The sequence below is a fragment of the Paramormyrops kingsleyae genome, chromosome 24, assembly GCF_048594095.1.
Source record: "Paramormyrops kingsleyae isolate MSU_618 chromosome 24, PKINGS_0.4, whole genome shotgun sequence".
Classification (NCBI taxonomy): domain Eukaryota; kingdom Metazoa; phylum Chordata; class Actinopteri; order Osteoglossiformes; family Mormyridae; genus Paramormyrops; species Paramormyrops kingsleyae.
Window position 1 is genome coordinate 3,167,419 of NC_132820.1, and position 21,209 is coordinate 3,188,627.

A 21,209-nucleotide genomic window follows, 5' to 3' on the forward strand; every position below is an offset into this window, starting at 1 on the left:
CATCCTAATGTGATCACGAGGTGGGGAGTGTGGGGTAAGGTGGAGGGGGGGGGGGGGTTCCCTGTGTGAGAGAGCAGGGGGTGGAGGAGGAGGCAAAGGAGCTGAGGAAGGAGGCCAGCGTCAGGTTTTAGTGGGTTTCCCGGCGACACGGCAAACAGCCAGGTTCTCCTCAGCCATCTGGACGCCGCGATGGGAGAGGGGAGGCGATCCGGAGCGGCGCGTCTGCTCAGGCGTTTCCGGGAGCCTTTCTGCGCCGTCATCGGGGCCCGTCATCGGGACCCGTCCCGGCAGGCGGAGCAGCCCAGACAGCCATTCGGGTCTTGGCTGGTCGCTCGGGAGATGACATGCAGGTCGGCGTCTACCCGAATGATGGGCGAAGTCGCCTCAGCTCCAAATGGGGCCAGGCGACAGGGGCCTGCCAGCTGTGACTGGGGTTACCAGAACGTTATACTGGGGAGACTGGGAAGGAATGAGGGCAACACAACGAAAACCAAATAGCTACAGAACGGATAATTAACGAGATAACTAACCGAGGAATGGAGAGTCACGAGTCGGGCATGTGTACATACTCTGAATTCCATGTTATAGGGAGAGAATCAGAGAGAGACATATGGAGCGAGTCATTACAGATAAACCAGGTCACATGACTCTCCTGGGGGGTGGTACTGTACAACTGTGCTACGGAACACTTTTGGTGAAGAGCACCTTTATCAGTTTAATGGGGGGGGGGGGGTGGATCAGCATGCTTCCTGTTTTATTAATTGCGCTTTTCCGAATTATAGTCAAACGCCGTTGAGCCTGTGGTGTTTGTGTCATGTGTCCCACGCGTGAACCACAGCAAAGATCCAGACACCTCGCTGTCCCGCACAGCAGCCTGCCACGTTCTCGATGCAAGCTGCCGTCCCCGTTCAGGGAAATTCCTGCAGGACACGACAGGGAGCGACCGCAAGGGCACCGCCACCTGCTCGATGCGTCCAGAAATGTAGCCGGGAGATATATCTGCACTCGAAAAACTGCGGTGCAACAACAGAGGATGAGTGTGTGCGTGTGTGTGTGTGTGTGTGTGTGTGGGCGTGTTAAAGTACAATATGCAAAGCGGGGAGGGGGGGCCAGTGTTTAGCTGCGTGGGCGGGGGCAGGTGGGCGGGAGGAAATTTAACATTTGGAAGTGTTGCGGCCGCAGCGGTACTCGTCGCCTAGCGGAGAGTCAGACTCGGTCCAGCGCGGTTCCTGACTCCTCACTCGTCTTCCCGCAGCCGGAGAACCTGCTCCTGGCGTCCAAGTCCAAAGGAGCAGCCGTGAAGCTGGCAGACTTCGGACTGGCCATCGAGGTGGAGGGAGAGCAGCAGGCCTGGTTCGGTAACGGCCGACGCGGCTCGTGAATACGCACATGCACCGTCAACTTGGCCAGAGAGAACACGGGCATGATCACTGACGGTGGCCAATGTCACAATCGCTTGCAAATAAGTCAAATACGGTTTTAAAAACCGACTGGACTTTGAGATATTTAAGTGTGACCTCTAAGAAAAAAAGATTTCGTTAAGGAAATAAATTCTGCGTGAAACCAATAAAAGGACGTCTTTAGTAAGAGGTAGTCCATCATTTTCTTGACCGCTTATCCTGGTTATGGTGGCAGGGTGGGTCTGGAGCCAATCTCAGGTGGCACAGGGGACGTGACAATAGGACACCCATGTCTTTGGGCTCCAGGAGGTGACTAGAGTGCCTGCAGATCATTATGAATGATAATTCATAATGAATTTGCATTACTCGGAAAACATATAAAGAGAAAAGTGCAACCAAGTTCTAAAACGGAACCTTTTAATGCAATTACTTACATCAAAACTGAAACGGCACGCGAGGATTTCCTCTGAGTGCCCTTGACAGGTGCTGACATCTTAAACGTCTTAAAAGGAACGCTCAGTCCATTTGGCTGTCTTCCTGCTCGCCGCGTACACCCACGTGCATCCCAAAGACCGTCAGAGGTCAAGATAAATAAATGAAGAAAAAGGAAAAAAGATCAATCGGCTTTCTGAATTGCTCCGCGGTCAGATAGCTGTTTATTTTTTATTTTCTATCTGCAGGTTTCAGCTTTGGGATGCTCACTTTTAGGATACAGTTTTTAAAAATATATATGGTGCATATATGATATATATTACACTCTTCCTTTCTAGTTTTAGACTAGCAAACTAGTCTAGAACTAGTTTGCTTGAATGCTAAACTATGTCACAAAAAATCTACATATGAAGGGAAAGTGAGTAATTGTCACGCCACGGCACACAGTGACGACAACAGAATGTGTCCCCTGCATTAACCCACATGTGACATAGCAGGGGACGGATAATTCAGTGGTACTTTTGCTGGTGAGGGATTCGGACCAGCAATTTTTTGATTACAATTCGGCTTCCCTAAGTATTAGGTCACCACAGCCAATATAATGTTAATGTTAATGTTAATGTTAAGATAAGATAAGAGATAAGAGCATGAAAAATTATAAACAATAGAATAAAAACTATACCAACAGTACAGTATAAAAAGTACATTATACAAACAATCTGGGAATATAAATATGGATGAGAGTATTGAAAAATATAAATGTGTATATATATATATATGTATACACCCACCATATACATATATGTAAACTTAGATTGATATATGTATGTGTGTATACATAGAGTATATGTATGTATTTATGTACAGAGTGGATATATACTGTATATATATGGACAGGCACGTGATGGAGTGACAGGCAATGACAAGAACAGTAATAATGCACCAGAAGAATTGCACATTATAACTTGCACGTTTAAATTGCACATTATTATGCACACATAAATTGCACATTATAATGCACATATAATGCTAGCAGAGCTACCTTTCCGTTAGATGGCTGGGTAATGTGTGTTGTTGTACAATGCACACAGAATCAGGATACTGTAAACTGACCGATACACAAGAACAGTAAACCCGGTTGCCAGATTTGACCGTGAAGGTCAGGCTGCAGCCTTTCGGCTGAGACGACGGCGGCCTTCTCGTGATTCCTCAAACAGCCGAGCACGTCGCCCACAACTGTGGGCGAACAGGCTTCACACATATGGCAACCCATTATTTCCATTCATTAGAATGTGTTTCTGATTTCATTTTGGAACGGACCCACAGTCATAAACGCTAATATGACACTAGACCAATATGGCCTTTGATGTGCTAATGAGTGATAGACAACTGATCACGCAAATGTCACGACTGAATTATTTTGTGCGGGTTCCCTGTGCCACCCCGGCCCCGGACGGCTGTCTGTGTCGTCCGTACCAAAATCCACCAGTGGAATAATGCGGATACTGCCGCAGTCCTCTGCTATTGTAACGACACTTACCCTGAAAGAGTTAAGCAAGGCAGACGGGGAAAAAGGCAGAAGAAATTAATTTTAAGGATAAAATAAGTTTTTTTTTCCATTGAGCAAAAGGATAACTACGTCAATTGTCCTATCACTTCACACACAGAGACACAATATGTATTCCACACCGAAAATGAATTAACACGAGAGTTCTGGAGGTGTAATTCTCTGAGTGTGATTAACATAATTGCAGTCTCCTCCATTCAGATTAAAGACAATTATTGAAGATTCCTCCCGCTGTAAGTGCTGTTCGTTGAAACTTCCAGAACATTTTTGCTCAATCCAGCATAATACTTACTATACAGAAGTGATTATACTGCTGCAATTCAAAGGTAAAATAGTTTGAAGAAAGATTGTAGGGATGCAGTAATCCTACAAAAATAGTCCATCTTAAGAAATTACCAAAGCAGACAAAACAAATTACAAAACAGGAAACTGTACAGCTAGACAGTGAGATGGATCTCTGACCTGTTTGTGCTGGAAAGGGATGAACGTTGAATCATGCAAATCAAGTGATCCAGCCTCTTACGAGTGTATCAGCATCATGTCGTAGTAACAGTAAGTACTCAGTAATAGTAAGTATTAGTCACTCAGCAGTAGAGGCAGACAATCCAGGCAGTGCATTGTGGGTCATTATCCAGCACCTCCAAAACACGCGTTTGGAATGAATTACTCATGGCTGCAATGTAAATGTTTGCATGCGCAGGGTTTGCCGGCACCCCCGGATACCTGTCCCCTGAGGTGCTACGCAAGGATCCTTACGGCAAAGCAGTGGACCTCTGGGCCTGCGGTGAGTGAGAATTCCCCTCGAACCCACATACCGGCATCCTGCGGCGCTTTCATGGCACAGACATCGTCTTGTTTACTTACCATCATCTTTTTGAAAACTGGTTCTTATTTTTTCGTATTAACTTGTTTTGACATCCGTGTCCTGGTTTGATAGCCTACCCAAGGCACTTTGCACCGTATTCCTGCAAAAACCAGTGTAAAACAAACACTAAAACTCCCATTAACATAAACATTCCCAGTAACACTTTGAGGTGGCACAAATAATGCAGTATTATGCTATTACTTATGTATTAATTAACCACAAACTAAGTCTTAGTTACATATTGATCTCATGTTTGTAATAGAGTACTTGCTTGAGATAAAACATATGTGACATTAATGATGAACTACTGTATATCTGTTAAATCTGTAAACCTTAGTGAACTACTGAAGGAACTACTGATGGAACAACTGCAGGAACTACTAAGGGACCATTAAAGGAAAAAATCATGAATAACACAAGTGAAATACTGATGTCATGTCTGTTCATCATTAATGAATCATGACGCATCTTCTTAAGTAGCTGCTGTATTTGTTCATGATTTGTTCTGCAGTAGTAACTGGCACACTGCAATCTACTGTGTCCCCTCAAGTACAGTGTTACCACATTCTCTGTATGGCAAATATGTTGATAGCTCAATAGATACCTGGCTGCCAGATTGTGTGTCTTTCTACATCAAACGGAGGTTTGGCTCTCATGGACTTTGCTTTGTGTTGCAATGGTCATTTGCCTGTTTTTCCTCATGATTTGGTCGTTGTGGATCCTCTGTCGGCCGCGGGTGAGGTGAAGGCAGGACCTCTGCTCTGTTAACACCATTTTTGTCCAGGTAATTGCTTTTCCCGCAGTGCTGTTCGCAGCGGCTGATATTGGCGAGAGTAGCGGTGCGTCTTTTTGGCAACTGGCAACCCGCAGGCACCTGACAGGCTTGTGGGTTTTGTTTGTGCGGCGCCTCGCTGAGACGGCAGACCCTCCCAGAGTGACTCCTAATTATTTCCCATCACAATGCTGGTGGATAATAAACCTCAGAGTGAAACTCCGCTTTGGAACCACGTGTGCACTCTGAGCTGCTGTTTCATGCAATAGGAAGACAACAGACCAGACTCACAAACACGGAAAGGAAATTTGGTGGTTTGTCTGAGGAATTTTAACCTCTCTGTCTCTAAAATCTGTAGCAATAAGAAGCATTATGGCTGACATCCTCAATAAATGTCAATATTGTGTCCTACATGGCTTTTTGAGAATCCAGATAATTAAACTTGCCATGTATCAGTGGTATGAGGATAAAATCGGACAGGTGAAGGTTATGGTCAGAAATAGACTCATAAGTATGTTACCCAGGTACAGGTTTTGGAATAAAATTCACTGCGGGGCCAAAAAAAAAGTCGCCATTTGAATTTTTTGTTGGACGCCTTTAGCTTTGATTATGGCGCATATTTGTCATGACATTGTTTCCACAAGCTTATGCAACATCTCACCCTTTATTTTCATCCAGATTTGCATTAATTTCTCACCGAGATCCTGTATTGACAAGTGAGTTGAACCTCCATAAAGCCTCCTTCAGCACATCCCAGAGACCTTCAATGAGGTTAAGGTCACAACTCTGTGGTGACCAAGTCATGCGTGAAAATGATTCCTCATGCTCCCTGAACCACTCTTTGACAGTTCGAACCCATTGAATGTTGGCATTCTTGTCCTGGAATATGCTCATGCCAACAGGGAAGAAAAACATCCATTGATGATGGATGGAGGTGTAACCTGGCCAGTAGATTCAGGTACTCAGCTGACTTTACTTTACTGCTGCATAACGTTGCTGAGCTGCAATAATGATCCAGTCATTGGCGCTTAAGTATTTGCTGATATTAATTCAAATGGTGACTTTTTTTTTGGCCGGGCAGCGTAGATTCAGTGTAGCAATTCAATTAGACAAGCAAAGCATATGTAATCAAATGTACAGTTTCAACAGAGTGATATAAAGTGATGGAAGAACATTCTGCGAATATTTACAGGACAGGAGTTTCAGAAAAGCACTCGACTGTTTCTGAGTTTTTCTGAGTGGGTGGGTAAAAGGATATAAATGCTTCAGCCTTATATTCAGTCCCTCCACCTGTGATCTGCCGACGGGAATAACCCCCACGCGAAGAAGAAAGATCTACCCGAGACAATGAGGATGGAGTCCGATGCACCGCTGTAAGACGCCCTTGGGACAATTAAGTACTCCGTAATTGGACAAGAAAGAAAAAAAACGCAAGAGCAAGGAATCATAACAGCCCCGGTTCCCCTGCCTCAGACGAACATTTACAAAAAACAAGACGAGAAGTAGAAGCCGTAGCAGTACCTGCCTATTATAATATTTCCCCGGACGGCAGCTAATGAAATCTGCGCCTCTGTGGGCTACGTCACGCCATCCTGAAACTATCAGGGTGATACTGGATGCCCCGGGGGCATGATACTGCAGGAAGATGGTTCAGAAGCGCAAAGCCCGTGGCCGTACCCGTGGGCGTACCCGTGGCCGTACATGCGATGGTGGCTCATTGCTGATTTCCTTGACAGCCAACCTTCCTAAAAACAGGACATGTGTTTACCCCGTCAACGTGCCTTGTTTCTGGGGGGATCTTGTTGCATTGCTTGTGATAACAGGTCAGAATTCTTGCATTTGGAGATTTTTGTCATATAATGTGATGGAAGCCAGAAAATGATGACACCCTTGACGCGCCGGGTACAGCGCTTGCGTTTGAGCCGCGCGCCGGGTGGATGTGTCGCTAGCGCTCTGGCATTGGGCCGCGCTCATTCCTTCTGCTCCTGACGGGATCTCCAAACTACCTGTGGGGGCGGCTCCATCATTAGATGTCTGGATGGTGTCTGAAAATCCAACGCCAGAGTCAGAGGCAAGATGCTGGAGACAGATTCTCCAGCGATCAGGACGACAGTGACGGCAGCCACAGCGCAAGTTGGCTGGAGAAGTACAGTCATCTACGCACAATCTCCTTAAGGTTTTCAGAGTAAATCAGAGGGTGATCTTTAGTTATTTCAGTCTGAAATGTTTTAACGTGCAATACAGATGTTACGGCTTCACAAATTGATTTCTGTTTTGGTAGAAATTTCTGTGTGTGCAATTGTAACTAATGGATCTCTGGCGATTGGGTCGGCGTTGCCTTTATACCGGTCTCTTCTTACAGGTGTCATATTATACATCCTCCTGGTGGGCTATCCTCCATTTTGGGATGAGGACCAGCACCGATTATATCAGCAGATCAAGGCTGGGGCCTATGATGTGAGTCACTGGTCTTTGTTAGTTTGTGCTGGCAGTCACGGTGGTGCTGAGGGACTCGGACTTGTTACCTAAATGGTGCAGGCCAGTGTCTGCTGGGTAATGTACACTCCAGACAGGAAGTGGTTAAAGGGCACCGGAATCCAAGAATGACCTCATGGGCTGTCTGTGTACCAAGTAACGCGTTATGTAATTCCACTACTTTTGGCGGTAACGTCCTTTTCATATTGAATAACGCAATTAAAAGTACTGAAATTTAAATGCGCTTGTTCTCGTTACTTTTGTCTTGCAGGAAAGTATTACAGTAATAGAGAAATGCAGCCTATTCCACTAATATTCTGTTTATGATCTAATGTCATCTGACCTTACAGTAGCGCAATGAATAGCTGATATTTGGTACAGTTATAGTTAAAATTTGACAGGTGTATTGTCTTGCAGTCTGTCATAGTTGCAACACTATAATAATATAATTACCCAGACTGCACGCATGCACTGGCACGATGTCTCTGCGATGCTTGGGAATCCGTCAGCAAAGCATCTCTATGTTGCAGAGACATCACTACTGGAATATTGATTCAACCTTCTATGTCTATGCCATGCATTTCAATTGCAACACAATATTACAGTAGGGTGACCACATCATCTATGACACTTTGAGCCACGACCATCTCAATGAAAAGGCCCTGGATTTCACTAAAGCACCGAGTTCTTGCTGCGTGCTGATTGGTCAGTCTCCTATAATCATGCACGTGTCACTAATGTTAATGTGAAACAGCTGGATGAGTCTTTCAGTCAAGGAAACAAACCAGTCAAAGCACAAGAAGAGCTGAACTATTTAACACAGGAGCCTTTGGGGTTTAAGGTAGTTTGTAAAACCTGAAGTAGCTCAAGGTGTCCAGGATGACGTGGATTATCTGGTCACCCCATGTTAATGAGGTCACTATTTGACATGTCGCCCGCTGTTATTTTCCGATTAGGCCATATAACCCGCAATAGGTTTATACAAGGTATATTTATATACTATAGGGTAGATTAGTTCTGTTTACCCTGCATGAAGACCTACTGTTTAAAACCATATCAAACAAACAATTTAACTGGTTACAAGTTATATGTTTATTATTTTAAATATTGACAACATGACAGAATCAGTAACAATACGCCTAACACTTATGCCCAACTCATGAAAGCTAAATTATTGAAGATATCGTTATATATATAAATTTAGCGTTGATCCTTATTTCTTGTTCTCTCCATCGTCCCAGTTCCCATCTCCAGAGTGGGACACTGTCACACCTGAAGCGAAGGATCTCATCAACAAGATGCTGACGATCAACCCGTCGAAGCGCATCACCGCCTCAGAGGCTCTGAAACACCCCTGGATCTCAGTGAGTGTGGCCTCGTCCCGAAGATGCCCCCGAAGCTGACAGCGGGAAGCCAGCTGACCGCCTGTGTTTCGCCCCTTCTCTCCAGCACCGCTCTACCGTGGCGTCCTGCATGCACAGGCAGGAGACCGTGGAGTGCCTGAAGAAGTTCAATGCCAGGAGGAAGCTGAAGGTACCAGGGACTGGAGGGTGGGGAGGCATGGAGGGGCAGCAGGGGGGGGGTCATTGGAGCAGAGCTGGAAAGCAGGTTCATGCTGAACGTGCGTGTGACAGAATGCCAAAGACAGTGGCAGTGCCCAGGTTACGGATGATCCGTCCCCTAAGTCTGTCTTTAAGTAAGTTGTTCTCATACAAAAATATCCAATTGCAAACACCAGTTTACCCAATAACATGCTTTTGCTCTTTGGTAGCATGCAGAGGACACGTTAACTGCACACAAAGCTGAGGATGGGACTCGAACCCCTAACCATGGAGGCATCAGGGCTCCACCCACCATGTTGTGTCTTACAAACGCCTAAATAGCACAACACAGTATAAGAAATGCTCATAAGTTCCCCACTGCACTAACTATAGTTACACTGCCTGTGTAAATACCTCTTTACTATAATATCTTGTATTATCTTGTTTTTGCCATAAACCACTTTTCTTCTCTTCTTGCTTTTCGTTGAGCTGAGCAGACACAAGTCATCTTTAACCCTGGATTTGAGATTTGATTTGGTTCCCACAGCTAACGTTATAAACCTCACTGGTTCAATCCGATCCAGCCCACGTCTCCAACCACAGTGTCAGCTGATAACTCGCCAAGTCAAAAATAAAATATGTAAAAAGTACAGTATATAGTATAAAACTTCTGCTCTTGACACTGTTGACATGTGTGACAGACCCCATGTGCTGGTGTGTTTCTGTACCAAATTCCTAAGAACATCACCAAAATAAAATAGCAGCTAATTGTGATAATTCGTTTCACACATTTCCTGCTTGTAACACATGGTGTCGTCCTCTGCTTTGTTCCAGGGCGCTATTCTTACCACCATGCTGGCAACACGGAATTTTTCCGGTAAGTCTATGGAAAAACACAGTTTTCCGTCAGAATGTCAGCCCTGATGTTGCTCCTGGACTTCCTTTGCTCGACTCGACAGAAACGAATAAAGCCGCTTGTGTCGTACGCGAGGAGCGGTCCGCAGCTCACGGAGCTGCGCCAGCTTCTGGAAGACAGAGTCGAGGGTTTCCAGATGTTTCCGGCTGTGCACCGCAGTGCTCTCTAGGCATGCAGCTACTCCACCGTGAAACTCTCACAGACCTCTTTGTTCTGATTCACCAGCGTGAGTGCGAACAACAACAATACCTCTTTAGAGTTTCCTCTCAAGGAAGAGAATCAGCCCCAATTAAAATGAATCGAGCAGAAAAACTTGGGTGCAGCAACGAAAGCTTTTATACAGCCTGAGAAAAGAAAACAATCGGCAGAGATTCATCCGAAAATGCGTCCGGGAGACTTAATGGTTTGCTGACCATCTGTTTGAAGAAGCTCTTTATCTCGGTTTAGACTCTTCCTGGACGAAGGTGTCTTGCTGTCGCCTCGGCCTACTTACTGCCGTGGAGCCATCTGCTGCCGCAGACGCAGCGGCTGAATGACCGCGCCCATGTGGTTCCGCACCGCTGCATAGATGCTGCATGGGGAAGGGGGGGGGGGGAGAGAGATGCGATCTCTGTTCCAATGTGCAGAGATGCGAGTGTGAAATATCGGTCAGGAGGGGGGAGGAGGTCGTAGGTCACCGGCGGCCTTTTTTGGGTCAGGCACATGCTGTTGAGCATTTAGTATGGCTAATTTGTGTTTTTTTTTTGGTTTATATAATGTTACTCATTAGTACTATGCAGGGTGTGGCTCAGTGGGCTAAGCCTCTGGGTTCGAGCTCCGGCCTCGACTGATTGGTCACAAACCCACATCTTCGTGGGCACGACCCTCAGCCCCCCAGCTCCTGCACACTGGCTGACCCTGTGCTAGGGCCCCCCCAAGCTTCCTGTCACCTGTCTGTGTGTCTCATCAAGAGCGAGACGGGACAGGCGAAAAGACAGATTTCCCCACAGGGGTCAATAAAGTATCTCTGTGCTATTGCACATGATATTGCTGATAGATTTGTAGTGGCTGGTGGAAAAAAAAAAAGTGAGAAAGTATGAAAAAAATGCATTTTACAATATCACAAGAGCGAATTTTTCCAAAGAAGAGAGACGTGATTTTAAATGACAAAATTATAGTAATGAGTTATTTCAAAGTTACTTTTTTCATAATTTTATCTCAAAAATAGCAGAGGCACCACGTCCTCTACCTCTACGGACCAGCCGCCTCAGTTACAGAGAGTAAAGCAGCTCCAGGTAGAGCTGTTCATCTGCACAGGGACTCCTGAATGACCAGCACGTTTGGCAAAGTATCCTGAACTTCACAAGCATAATCTGCAAAGATGGTGGAGGCTGGTGGTTTCACTAGGAGACCGTTTGCACAAAGCGCGTGATTATTTCGCAATGCTGCGATGATGATTAACAGCCTGTTCTGGTCATGATTACCGGCTGTGGGCCGCGTCGTAATTACTACACGTTTTTATAGTTTGCCATCCTCCTGTTTTATTTGTGCGGTTAATCCCACCGCATTCATTTTATGGCTAATTAGGTGCTAATTGTATTTAAAAAAAAACAAAAAAAAAACAGCTATGATCTTTAATATTGCATTTGTTTTTGCTAACATATAAATACAGAGTGCCCCCATATCTACCGTGGTAAATTGGTTCCAGAAGCCGCTGCGTTATACGCTCAAGCCCCTGTATGCTTTGCATATGCACCTGTTCTCAACCTGTCATATACTTCAATCATGCTTAGATTACAGAACTGCATGCCAATTTGAAGCTGTGCATTGTGGTTAATTTTAAAGCTTTTCTTTTTTAATATGTATAAATATACTTTCGAAACCGCGATCGTGAAAAACCGTGCGAGATGCGGGTTGATCGTGTCCATTTTGCTGAGACTAGCTCCTCCTGCACTTGACGTCTGCCTTCCTTCACCCTGATGCATGACCTCATCATCTTGCTGACGTCCACTAGCGCCTGTAGCCAGTGACATCATAACCCCTCAGCTGCCGGCTGGCCCCTTGGCCCCCCCCAAACGTGGGGGACACACCTCGCCCCTCCCACTGACGCCCTTGGAGTCTTTCCATCCTGGGTAATGGTGTGGATTCCCACCCCCCAGTCCAAGCCACACCGCAGGGCTCGGTTTTCAAGCGCGTGGCTTTGCATACAGCCCGGGGGGGGAGGGGGAGGGGGGGGGGGCGCTAGCAGACCAGGTGCGAGGCTCCAATTTCTTGCAGTCCAGAATAGACGTCCCTCCTCCCTCTTCTAAACGCCCATCCGAATGGCTGATTCTGCTCATGTACAAAGGAGACCATCTTAGCATCTCTAGATCCAAGCCCCCACGTAGCTCTCCACAAAGCCTTAATGCCTCTTTACCCGGGCAAGCAGGGGGACACGTCACTCACGCAGAGGAGCTGTATGTCATCCTTAGGGCCCCCTAACTAGAGTATCAACTCCATAAATGACGTGATGGTGTCTCGCCCTGCACTCTCTCTCGTTCCCCTACCCACACACCCTAGTGGTGCGCAATCTCCCGTCCCAGAGCAAACAGGGGGCCGCAGAGGGAGCCGAACAGCCGCCGCCCCAGCCCCCCAACCCCAACCCACAACCCCCCCATCCCATTCATGGTTTCCATGTAACCCGACCCGGGACGGCTAAAATTAGCAAGGTGCTGATAAAAATAAAGAGGGAAAGACCAGGGTCCCGGTCCGTAGGAGATATAAAAGAAAGGATTACTTCACAGTGGGAAGAGGCACGAGCGAGAAGGACTATTCAGTAGGAAGGACGGCCAGACGTGATGCTCAGCGGAGCTGTTGACTGTTGTGTTTCTTGCCCGTTGCCGCATCTCTAAGGAGCTCCTGTACAGTGCTGGACAACAAGCCCAGGAAATGTGTTAAAAGAGCCGCCTTGGACGTTGGGAGGAGTTTGCAGGATAGTTTATCTCCTTGAAGGACGATAGTGTTTCCCGGGTGGGCCGTTAGCTCTGAAGAGTGCGCGATATGTGAAGTTGTGAGGCCACCTCTTTCACCAGTGGAAAAAGTGGACAGGGGTCAATCTCGAGATCCGCCTCGCGGACGATGGACTTTATTTATTAATTGGGATTTTCTCCTCAACACCCCGTGACCCGGTTCAGGGCTCTCGCCATGTACTTCTCCTTGCTTTTCGGGGCGTTTGTCCCCTTCTTCATCGCCCTCTTTCTCTTTTTCCTTGTTTTGTGTTCAGGAGGAAAAAGCGGGGTTAGCAAGAAGGCGGACGGCGTCAAGGTAGGGAACCACCCCGTTTTCATCTTCACAAGCCAAACCAGCGACTCTTTCTCAGGGAAACTGCCAAAGTAACCCAGTCTTGTTTGTGCCCGCTTTCCGCAGAATGATTGTGTCTCCTTTTCTAATTGCTTTTTCATTTTAATTTCTAAGATTTACCGTGTCTAATAAAATCCCACATTGACCGCAGAATGTAATTGCAGCACTGTAGAATGTAATAACCGCTGGGTCTGTTTTTTCTGCAAAGGTAGATCTTAATATTTCACAGATCTTATCTGTGAAATCTAATCTGTGAAATCTAATCTGTGAAATATTTTCCTGGTCTGATAACTGTGACCTCTGTGTCTAACCAGCCTGGAACAGTAAATCCAGACAGCTGGTTAGACAGCCTTCATAGCTTTACAGCAAAAACCGCCACTTCTCCTGCACAGACATACGTGTAACAGAGACCCCCCCAGCGCATGCCATTCCCACGGGGACGAGCCTCAGCGAATCAGACGCCTCGGCGTATTCCGCCTCCCAGTACTAAACATAAATTTGGCAAATTTCTTCAGAACACACATTTTTTAAAAGTCTCTGAACTGTTTTGATGCTTAATTAAGAATTTTATATGAAATCCCAGCGTGTGGCTTGAGATTGCGATAGCAGTTTTTAAAAAGGAAAATGTCACGTCTTATGAATATTTACAGCGCTGCCTAGGGAGCCTTAATGTTCTTGCCAAAGGGGGAACCTTAAACGCAGCCCAGCCACTCCTCCCCCAGAATGGGAACTTCTGCGTTCTGTGGCAGGAGGTGTCACCTGGTCTGTGTACCTTATGTCTTTGCTGGCCTATGAATAAACACATGCATGTTTCCTGATCCAGGCTCCCCCCGAAGGACACCCCCGGGTGTATGAGCGTTCTTCTCAGTGTGTGTGTGTCTGAGGAAGTACTTTATCCTTCTAGATGTTGATTCCTCGGGCCGCCAGCAGAGGAGGCCAGCGGGCCGGGGCGGGGGGGGGGGGATATTATCAATTATTATTCTTGGTACCTGAGATCCAAAGACTCCCAGGAAGAGGACACAGCAGTCAAGAACACACAGACGAGCACTGATGGCAGTGGGGGGGGGGGGGGGACGCTGTCCCGCTCCTCTTCCTCCCTTTGTCCTGTCCTGGTCTTCTCCTTCATCCCATCCGTTCTGTCTAACTTCCTCTCATTTCTCTTCCAGAAAAGGAAGTCCAGTTCCAGTGTCCAGCTGATGGTGAGTGTGCCCCCAGACCCCCCCCCCCACACACACACACACACACACACTCCTCACTGCCCCTCAGCCTCTCACCTACCTGGGAACAGTGACCTTAAATGGCGTGCGTTTCCAAACCGGCGTTAAAGCCAGGCCGTGATAAGGGAGCTGGACTTTCTTTTTTCAGTGTGACTTTTCAATGTCTTCATGTGTTTCAATGTGTAAACAAGCCATCGCTTTCGTACTCGTCCTTGGGTGACAGTCTTTCCGATGCAGGTGACCCCTCCCCGCCCGTATCCCAGAATGCAACGCGGCCGCCCTCCCGCACTGAAAAGTAATTCATGGGGCTGTTTTTCTTTGAAGGTGCGGACTTCCCGTAGGAGCGACAGAAACGGGTCAGAGCCTTTGTGCCTGGAGATTCCGAGGGCTTCTGGTCACAACCGGCGTGGCGAGAAGATATCCATCCTGCCGGCATCCAACCTGGCAACCTAACCTTGTTTTTTCTGTGCTCCCTCCAGGAATCGTCCGAAAGCACCAACACCACCATCGAGGATGAAGATACCAGAGGTATTGCAATTAGCATCAATTAGTTGGGTCTTGGCAGTATTGTGCTTCTGTGGAAGATTTGTGTAGTTTTATAGATGATTAAAGATGAAAGAACAGAGAGAGCATTGAGGCAGTAATTGTAGGAAGTCATAAATCATTCAGCATTGCATCACCTCCCATTCTTATAATAAAATGCATATTCCGTGTCATTTATAATGTACGGAATATGCCTCTGATTAATACAGAGTATATGTTCAGCGGGTCGCCCCGCAGCCTCCAGGGATCAATTGCCCCCCACGATTTGATAAAAACCTGTTATTTTGACATTGTGGGGAGCAATTCTCAGATCCGCACAAAAATCTGTGAATGCAATCAAAAAACTAAAAATGACCAAAGTTACTTGTGGTTAAGGTTCGGGCTGGGTCGCTGTGACGGTCCAGATGTTGCGATTAGAGTTCTCCCCGTAGAAATGAATGGAGAGTCCACACAAAGGTGTAATTACGAACCTGCGGAGTCCTCTGTGAGAGGCTTCAGGCCCTGAAGAACCATGAAGATCATTCAGATAGACAGTACCAGTCAATAGTATGGACACAGTAAAAGGGAGGGACCTGTCGCACCACCTGATGCTATGGGAGGAGTTTAACCAAAGAGTGATGGAAAAGCAGCCAATGGGAGCTCAGTATATATGTGGGACCTCTTTCAGGACAAGGTTTCAATGGTGGGATCACTCTGCCGACCAGAGGATTCAAACCAGTGACTTTCTGAGTCCCAACCCACAGAGCTGCCCCCTCCAACAAATTATTTTTGCTGTTTAATACTTTTTTGGTCAGTGCATAATTCCATATACGTTATTTTATAGTTTTTATATCTATATAAATACAGCTTAAGGAAGCACTTCTTTACACAGCGTGTAGTTAGAGTATGGAATAGTCTTCCTGCTAGTGTAGCGGAAGCTAAAACCATGGGTTCCTTTAAATCAGAGGTAGATAAGATTTTAACAACTCTGAGAGCTTGTTGGGCCGAAAAACCTCCTCTCGTTTGTAAATTTTTTATGTTCTTATGTAAAATGTATAGAATAATACAATAAACCCGTCTATGGGTAGGTGTGTCCAAACATTTGACTGGTGCTGTATTTTATAATGTAAAATAATGCAGTGAGGCCTCTGTTATGAATGCGACTAAGGAACCAGCTGCCACACTTCACAGATATAATCACAAAGTAGTAACAGGAAGTGGCATAGCGCTGAGGTTCTTAATGGCGGGGGTGGAGAGGGCGGGGGCGTGCTGCGGGCACTAACCCCCCACCCACGCCACCATGGGCATGCCACCTGACCATGATCTGCAAGCACTGAACTGAAACAGGATTGAACTCTCCCTTACTGTAGCATGGACAGAAAATGCCCCAGGGACCCCCCCCCCCCCCCACAGAACTGGGCAAAGGAGACACACAGACAGGCAGCAGAGGCATCAGAGACACAGACACACAGACAGGCAGCAGAGGCATCAGAGACACAGAGACACAGACAGGCAGCAGAGGCTTCAGAGACACAGACACAGACAGGCAGCAGAGGCTTCAGAGACACAGACACAGACAGGCAGCAGAGGTATAAGAGACACACACACAGAGAGACACAGACAGGCAGCAGAGGCATCAGAGACACAGACAGGCAGCAGAGGCATCAGAGACACAGACACACAGACAGGCAGCAGAGGCATCAGAGACACAGACACACAGACAGGCAGCAGAGGCATCAGAGACACAGACACACAGACAGGAAGCAGAGGCATCAGAGACACAGACAGGCAGCAGAGGCATCAGAGACACAGACACACAGACAGGAAGCAGAGGCATCAGAGACACAGACAGGCAGCAGAGGCATCAGAGACACAGACACACAGACAGGCAGCAGAGGTATCAGAGACACAGACAGGCAGCAGAGGTATCAGAGACACAGACAGGCAGCAGAGGCATCAGAGACACAGACACACAGACAGGCAGCAGAGGTATAAGAGACACACACACAGAGAGACACAGACAGGCAGCAGAGGTATAAGAGACACACACACAGAGAGACACAGACAGGCAGCAGAGGTATCAGAGACACAGACAGGCAGCAGAGGTATAAGAGACACACACACAGAGAGACACAGACAGGCAGCAGAGGTATCAGAGACACAGACAGGCAGCAAAGGTATCAGATCCTTGTTTACACTTTGTTTTTAGATGCGTCTTGGCCTATAGGATTATAATTGGCCAGTGCTAAACATAGGTGTGAATGACCACCAAACGCATTGCGATCTGATCAATCAAACCATTAGCCGAGGTGGTCTGGGATGCAATTGACCACATATCTTTTATAATGTAAATGCTAATGCGAGCTAATGCGTCCCCTGCAAGGACGTGACAATAACTGTGCACAGGTCCATTTCACCATCATGTGGAAGTAACGTGTGCAGTAACGAACATCTTAGAGATGCATAATAGATAAGAGGTGTGAATGCCGATGTGTCTCAGCTGTGAACTTTTGATCCGATTGCCCAATACCAGGTTTTAAAATCAGGTGAAAAGCCTCAAGACACAAAATCATACACAGAAATACCGGAGACACACACACACAGACAGGCAGAGGTATCACAGACACAGATATCAGAAGCACAGACACACACACACAGGGAAAAGAGAGAGAGAGAGAGACCCACCCACGCACACACACACACAGGGATCAGAGACACACACACCCACACAGAAATGATGCTCTTTGATGTTTACAAAGACTCACACTCACTCGCACCCACACTGTTACACTCAGGCACATCGCACAAACACATACAAGCCCATTTTCTTTCCAAACCCACAGAAAAACGGTGCTTGGTTGTAAACACCTGCATTTAGGTCAAGGTGCAAAGTTCAGGGTTACTTCATCGTCATCAGCAGCTGTGAGATGAAGATCATTCAGATAGACAGTACCAGTCAAAAGTATGGACACAGTAAAAGAGAGTGATAGTGTCGCAGCACCTGACCTAAACATCAGAAATGGTTTTGGAGGAGTTTGTTGCCCCCTCCAACAAATTATTTTCGTTGTTTAATTAATACTTTATTGGTCAGTGCATAATTCCATAGATGTCATTTTATAGGTTTTATATCTTTATAATTATTCTAAAACGTAGAGAATAGTACAAATAAACCTGTCTATGGGTAGGTGTGTCCAAACATTTGACTGATGCCGTGTTTTATAATGTAAGATAACGCAGTGAGGCGTCTCTTATGAATGCGACTAAGGAACCAGTTAAACGGTGCCACACTAATAGAAACTAATAACAGGAAGTGGCATTGGGCTGAGGCTCGTACTGTGGGCATTTACCCCCCCCCCCAGCCGGGGCATTTGGGTACTTTCTGTGGACGTATTTAAATATAACCAGCATCATGTGACTGTCAGCTGACATCCTGCTGGACATTATTGCACACAAGGAACATACAGTAGCACTGGTTGGGTGTCACAGGTACAGAGCAAGTGCCGTTGAGATTATAACGGAATTATTGTAAAATGTAGTAAAATGGCATTTGGTTATGCAGCGGCTTTGGGAGACTGAGGTCACGGCCTATAGCTGCTCTGAACTGACAGCCGACTCTCTGTGTCCCTCAGTGAGAAAACAGGAAATCATCAAGGTGACGGAGCAGCTCATTGAGGCCATTAGCAATGGGGACTTCGAGAGCTACGCGTGAGTCAGACCCCCCCCCCACACAGCGCCTCGGTCTGAAGCACCTCACGGAGTCAGATATTAAATATGCGTTAGCCATTAAAATGAAGCAAATTACTAGACTCAAATTCCGGCGCAAGGTAGGATAGATCGACGGGCGTTTCTTCAAGCATGAGAAAAGGGGCGTAATTTCACCAGACGCTCACGCAGAAGCCAGCGGTAGGACATATTGATGGGTAGGATGAAATGATGGAACAGTATGATGGGAGAGACTGTTTGCTTTGTGGACACTGACCTTTGGAGCGTCTGTTTGACCTCAGCAGAACCACCCTCTGGACATCACTGACTGAAGGCAGGGATTAACATAACTGATACCATGCAAAGTGATGTATATGGCAATTTTTTGTTGTAACAGAGCGAATGTGTCTTTCAAACTTTATACGGCGAATACGCACCCGTGCCCCAGTTATGTCAATCCCTGACCATAGGGCTTCAGAACCCTTGAAAATTTATTCTGAATAATGTTTTACTTTTAGATGTTGTCATTCAAACCGTAGCAGGATCTGATAATTAACCCCAAACACACACACACACACACACACACATATAGCACTCACAGAAAGCCTTGGGACGCTTGCTTAATTCAGGAAAAAATATTGCAAAATTATTGGTTTTATAACAAAAACCATTACTTTATTCATTTGTTTACAAAAAATATATATCATAATAGAAACAACCACTACATTTAAGTAAAACATTCATTTCAAGTAGTAATAAATTGCAACCCAAATTATACTTCTAAAAGAGGCCGTTCTGAGTTATAAAGTTGATTGTCAGGCAGTCTCATTGGGGACTTTTTAATTAGTATTACCTTTGCAATAACATAAAACACCAAACATTTGTGCTTAATATCCCATTGGGAGCCAGTGACTACAATTGCAATTCATAACAAAATGGAAAGAACAGAAATGAACGAGTCAATCAAAATATGACTCTTAATAAAAAGAAAATATCTGTGTGGAAAATGTGTGCAGGCATGTGAAACATTGTTTGTTAATTTGCATGTTTTAGTAGAGAAACGGTTGGGTGACTAACCGAAGGTGATCTATGAGGGTATCTGCTTGGCGTCTGGTGGACACACGTCAGCCAGCTTCCTTTAAGTCCTCTTATCATTTGATCGTCATGCTTGATCACATCAGGCCCTTTTTTTCTCCTTCGTGTGGGGGGGTAACGCGAGTGTTTCCCACGGCTACTGGGGCGCAGTTTGGGGATCGTGATTCAGATGGAAATGCCTCTGAACGTGCCGCGACTTGGGCCTCCTTTGGTCAGACAGACTTACCGTCCACGTTCACAGCACTGTACAGTACGGCTGACCTGAAGTCAGGCTTCCTCATCATATGTTACAGTGCGGGGATCCCAATCTCACTCAGGCCCTTTGTTGTTGTGTGTGAGATGAGACCGCCAGTGACCTAAAGTCAGGCTTCCTCATCATATGTTACAGAGCGGGGATCCCAAACTCACTCAGTCCGTTTGTTGTTGTGTGTGAGATGAGACCGCCAGTGACCTAAAGTCAGGCTTCCTCATCATATGTTACAGAGCGGGGATCCCAAACTCACTCAGTCCGTTTGTTGTTGTGTGTAAGATGAGACCGCCAGTGACCTAAAGTCAGGCTTCCTCATCATATGTTACAGTGCGGGGATCCCAAACTCACTCAGTCCTCATGTAGCCCAATGAAGAACTTTGATTAAATTTCCAGAACTCACTCGGTCCACAGAAATTTCATTTGAAAAAGTATCCCGTGGACTGAGTCAGTTTCGGAAATCTGCTCTTCAGTTATCGGCCTTAAATTTACATATACGCTCATATTTATTTTTACATTATATTTACATTTCCCCGCCATTTTTTTCAGATGACAGCTATTAAGTGCTGATTTAAACCAGTCAAATATGAGTATGCCGAGTTGGGTGGATTAAGAAAGAGTCAAATCAAAAATGGTTAATTATCTGTATTTCCCAGTCGGATTATTATTATTACTAATGGCAGGAACTGTTACGGTCTTAAAGAGACACATATACTGAAGATCAGGATGTCACTCAAGCTGACAGAATATGATGTCGATGTGTGAATTAATGGCAGCATTACGGGGGTTTAGTTGCGAAGGTCTTTAGCCTGCAGCTGTGGAACAGAACGTATGGGGGGGGGGGGCACTTCCCCTGTGGTTTGTCGGTTAAAACTGACTTGTAGTATTTCGACATAGCTAACACGTCCATAACACATTAAAGGCATACAGGGGGGGTCAGAAACGGTTCTCATCACGCTCCTTCTTCACACCATTGTCCCCAGGAAAATGTGCGACCCCAGTGTGACAGCCTTCGAACCCGAGGCCCTGGGGAACTTGGTCGAGGGTCTGGACTTCCATCGCTTTTACTTTGAGAACCGTAAGAACAGAAGATCGTCGTTGGACAGTGATACTGTGTGCTTTCCTACAAAACCTTCATTT

The 21,209-nt window shown here is 46.2% G+C and overlaps 1 protein-coding gene across 4 annotated transcripts in view; it reads left to right on the forward strand.

Annotated features, from left to right (window-relative positions):
• The window catches only part of camk2a (calcium/calmodulin-dependent protein kinase II alpha), a 55,494-nt gene that overhangs the window by 31,375 nt on the left and 2,910 nt on the right, over positions 1-21,209 (forward strand). For 2 of the 4 annotated variants that reach the window (XM_023824158.2, XM_023824149.2), the window contains exons 7-17: positions 1,256-1,358; positions 4,100-4,183; positions 7,399-7,493; positions 8,753-8,875; positions 8,961-9,044; positions 9,887-9,929; positions 13,210-13,250; positions 14,453-14,485; positions 14,983-15,031; positions 18,655-18,730; positions 21,053-21,147. In XM_023824158.2, coding sequence (XP_023679926.1) covers positions 1,256-1,358; positions 4,100-4,183; positions 7,399-7,493; positions 8,753-8,875; positions 8,961-9,044; positions 9,887-9,929; positions 13,210-13,250; positions 14,453-14,485; positions 14,983-15,031; positions 18,655-18,730; positions 21,053-21,147 — 826 coding nt within the window. Of the gene's footprint in view, positions 1-1,255; positions 1,359-4,099; positions 4,184-7,398; positions 7,494-8,752; positions 8,876-8,960; positions 9,045-9,886; positions 9,930-13,045; positions 13,251-14,452; positions 14,486-14,982; positions 15,032-18,654; positions 18,731-21,052; positions 21,148-21,209 lie in introns of those variants that run through there. The other 2 variants (XM_023824168.2, XM_072706178.1) reach the window with 2 other exon arrangements.